The sequence below is a fragment of the Sinocyclocheilus rhinocerous genome, unplaced genomic scaffold (genome assembly GCF_001515625.1).
Source record: "Sinocyclocheilus rhinocerous isolate Xijiao unplaced genomic scaffold, SAMN03320098_v1.1 scaffold789, whole genome shotgun sequence".
Lineage (NCBI taxonomy): Eukaryota > Metazoa > Chordata > Actinopteri > Cypriniformes > Cyprinidae > Sinocyclocheilus > Sinocyclocheilus rhinocerous.
The window spans coordinates 887,780-891,101 of NW_015667306.1; the positions used below are offsets into that span (position 1 = coordinate 887,780).

Genomic DNA, 3,322 nt, shown 5'->3' on the forward strand with positions numbered 1-3,322 from the left:
ATTCAACTCAAATTGTGAAACTCGTGTATTAAATAAATTCAATGCACACAGACTGAAGTCTTTGGTTCTTTTAATTGTGATGATTTTGGCTCACATTTAACAAAAACCCACCAATCCCACCAATTGACCAATAATGACTGATACACATACTTACAGGTGATCAGCTGAACATCACCAGCATGCATTTACTCACCATGTCTGTGTAAGCTCTGTGCACTTTAACTGCTTTGTCTAGCAGAGCCACTTTCTCTGTGTTCTGTCAATCAAAATTAGATTGTTACATTTTCTCTCATGCTGGATCAAATGCAATTGGAAAATAATAAGATGGTTTTGATATTGATAATCAAAAAGACAAGCTCCATAGCAAGATATTTATAAAGCAGCCTATTTACAGTCATGCTGTATGATGTTGCATCATGATGCATAATGCATGATGTAAACTACTGTTCAAAAGTTTCTTTGCAATGTTTTTGAAAGACATCTCAAGACTGCATTTATTTAATAAAAACTAAAAATTGCTATTGCTTTTTAAATAGCCATTTTCTATTTCAGTATATTTTAGTTTTTAATTTATTCCTGTAATGGCAAAGCTTAATTGTCAGAAGCCATTACTCCAGTCTTCAGTGTCACATGATCCTTCAGAAATCATTCTAATATTGTGATTTGGTGCTCAAGATACATTTCTTCTTATTACTATTATCAGTGTTTTGCTGCTTAATAATATCTTTGTGGAAACACTGATACAGTTTTTCAGTATTCTTTGATGAATAGAAAGTTAAAAAAAATTTTTTTTAAAACTTTACTATCATATTAATTTATTTCCAAAAACATTATCTTACTGACCCACAAACTTGGGAACTGTAGTATAATGCAAATGTGGATTCAACCATTCAAAATGGATTCAAAATGTCTACTAGAGGGGACCATACATGTTTGGTTGGGTCATCCATGGCCTTGACAAATTTAGCCGAGTCAATGGATGTTGAGCGTATAGTGTCGGTTCGGCCCAGTCTGAACATGCGGAGGGAAGCGCTCTCATAGGTAGGACAACAGCGCTTGTAAAACCTGAAACAGAGAGTCTGTGAATTAACTGAATAAGCTAAACTAATAATTAACTTCCTAATAATAACAGAAGGATGTTACAGTTAAGAAATAAATACAGTAAACACCATTAATAGCAGTGCTGGTGAAGTTTACCTGTAGTACGCCAGCTGGAGAGCAACCTGAATAAAGGCATCAGGGCTCATCTTCTGCGACTTTGGGAAATCTTTGCCAAAATGGGAAAACACACTGACTTTCATGTCCAAGTCATGTACCATTCTGCAGAGAAGGAGAAGAGAAACCTTCAAACTTTCAACATTTATCATACTGCAATGTTGTTTGTCCAATAAAACAACCAATCAAAATGTTGGTAATAGAAAGACTGAGTGGAATGTCTCGATTTCTTACATGTTCATGTTTTGTTTGGCCTCCTCAATGTCCTTTTTGATCTCTGGCGTGATGTTGAATCGAAGCTTCTGTGGCATACGCAGCGGGACCATTGGGGTACGGACCATCTCTGACGACTTCCTGTATAAATATGTGGTCAATCTTATCTGCGTTATGCCCCGTTCACACCAAGAACGATAACTATAAAGATAACGATATTAGCGTCCACACCAGCGAACGATATCGTCTGTTTATTCTAAGCGCACGCCCGTCTGCCACTTTAAATTCTCGAGCACGTTACAGCAAGATGGATTCCAATTTTTTATCATTCATCAGCTGGAAAAAAATAGTTTTGAAAGTGATTCCAACGATATCGTTTCTCTTTGTCTTTATCGTTATAGTTGTGGTGTAGACTCTGCTATTCTTTAATATTCAGAATGATTTTTAGAACTATATCTTTATCATTATCTTTATAGTTATCGTCCTTGGTGTGAACGGCCTTTAGCCATACTTACAATCTAGCCATGGGAAAACAGCTTTTCCACATTTAATCACTGTTAATCTTACATGTATTGCACCACATGGTCGATCAGTGACACGATGGGAGGGCCCTCAGCGGGGGCGTGTTCATAGATCAGCCCACATGTCCCGTCCTCTCCAATAATAAACTAGAAACCATATTAATCATCATGACAGTATCAGAATCTTGATACATTTTATGTTTTAGGCTTCATTTCTCAGTGAGAGTTCACACACATCAACTCGTGGGTCTCTAACCTGCAATGTTTTGTCAAACCAGCGATTTCCGCTGTTCCACCTGCTTCCCCCTCCATGCAGCATCTGAACTCCAGCACGGGTGCGGTACATGTCATCAGACGCACACGGCAAGGGGGCATCCAGACAGACTGTAAAGATACTCTTCTGAATGGCTCTCACAGACTCTTTGTTTGTTTTATCTGAAAGTGACACAAAATAAATTAAGAATCACCCTAAGTTTAACCCTAACCCTACATTGATTTTCTTTTAATGAACTGAAAGCCTGTAGAACAGCTACAGTAACAACTTTAATATTATGCCTGCAAAATTATAAATGTCGGATCAATGTGTCCTGGCTGAATATATGTATCAATTTCTTTCAAAAAAGATCCCAAATAGTATAGTATAGTTTAGTGATCCCAAACTTTTGAACTGCGGTGTATATTAGCTTATTACATGGCTCTGTGGAATACTTGATTCTGATTGGTCAGTCGCGACATTCCGAGGTATGCTATCCCTCGATAACAACCGGTAAAAGCTAATAACACAGGCTCATCCGGGTAACAGCAGTCGGCGCTGTACTCTTGCTTGAACTATTTTTTCTTGGTGGAAGCTTTGCGTTTGTTTAGCTAATAAAATATTAAAACTCGATTCAAAATGGTGTACAATTATTTAATTATGCCATCCTGGTATCGCGGGCTCGCTCTCGTTTCATACAAACGCAGCTGCTGCCATTTTGCTACGATTGTTTTGTACGCTGTAATGGATTATAAGAGAACTAACAAACTGGTAAGGTTTTAAAACATTTTCGACTTAATTCTTTTATTGCCTTAATTATTTTTGTGGTGAAATGTTGTGTAATAAGTGGTTTGACTGCACCGTTTCTCTTAAATGTCCGTCTAGTTTGAATTTGCCGCTTGCTCGCAACTGGTGTCTTCAAGGAAGCTTTGCGTTCAAATATTTCAACTCAAATCAATATTTCGCGTCTAATTATTTATTTATGTGGCAAGTAGCCGTGTAATAAGCGGGATAATGTACAGGTGCATCTCAATAAATTAGAATGCCGTGGAAAAGTTCATTTATTTCAGTAATTCAACTCAAATTGTGAAACTCGTGTATTAAATAAATTCAATGAATG

At 37.1% G+C, this 3,322-nt stretch overlaps 2 protein-coding genes across 2 annotated transcripts in view; both read right to left on the reverse strand.

Annotated features, from left to right (window-relative positions):
* Positions 1-3,322, reverse strand: part of LOC107733757 (dual adapter for phosphotyrosine and 3-phosphotyrosine and 3-phosphoinositide-like) — a 17,852-nt gene that overhangs the window by 11,123 nt on the left and 3,407 nt on the right. The gene's annotated exons all lie outside the window — the stretch shown is intronic.
* LOC107733759 (carnitine O-acetyltransferase-like) lies at positions 150-2,379 on the reverse strand. The gene is made up of 6 exons (XM_016545532.1): positions 2,206-2,379; positions 1,996-2,096; positions 1,450-1,569; positions 1,198-1,320; positions 930-1,065; positions 150-256 (listed from the first exon to the last, which is right to left on the reverse strand). The coding sequence occupies exons 1-6, from the start codon at positions 2,293-2,295 to the stop codon at positions 161-163; spliced, it is 666 nt and encodes a 221-aa protein (XP_016401018.1). The 5' UTR covers positions 2,296-2,379; the 3' UTR covers positions 150-160.

Bases quoted from the DNA above. Each gene is read 5' to 3' on its own strand.
- LOC107733759 (XM_016545532.1), bottom strand. From the start codon at position 2,295: ATGTACCGCACCCGTGCTGGAGTTCAGATGCTGCATGGAGGGGGAAGC. The intron at 1,321-1,449 runs GTAAGAAATCGA...CCTTCTCTGCAG, and splicing joins GCCAAACAAAACATGAACAT to AATGGTACATGACTTGGACA. The intron at 257-929 runs GTATGGTCCCCT...TTTGATTGACAG, and splicing joins TGGATGACCCAACCAAACAT to AACACAGAGAAAGTGGCTCT.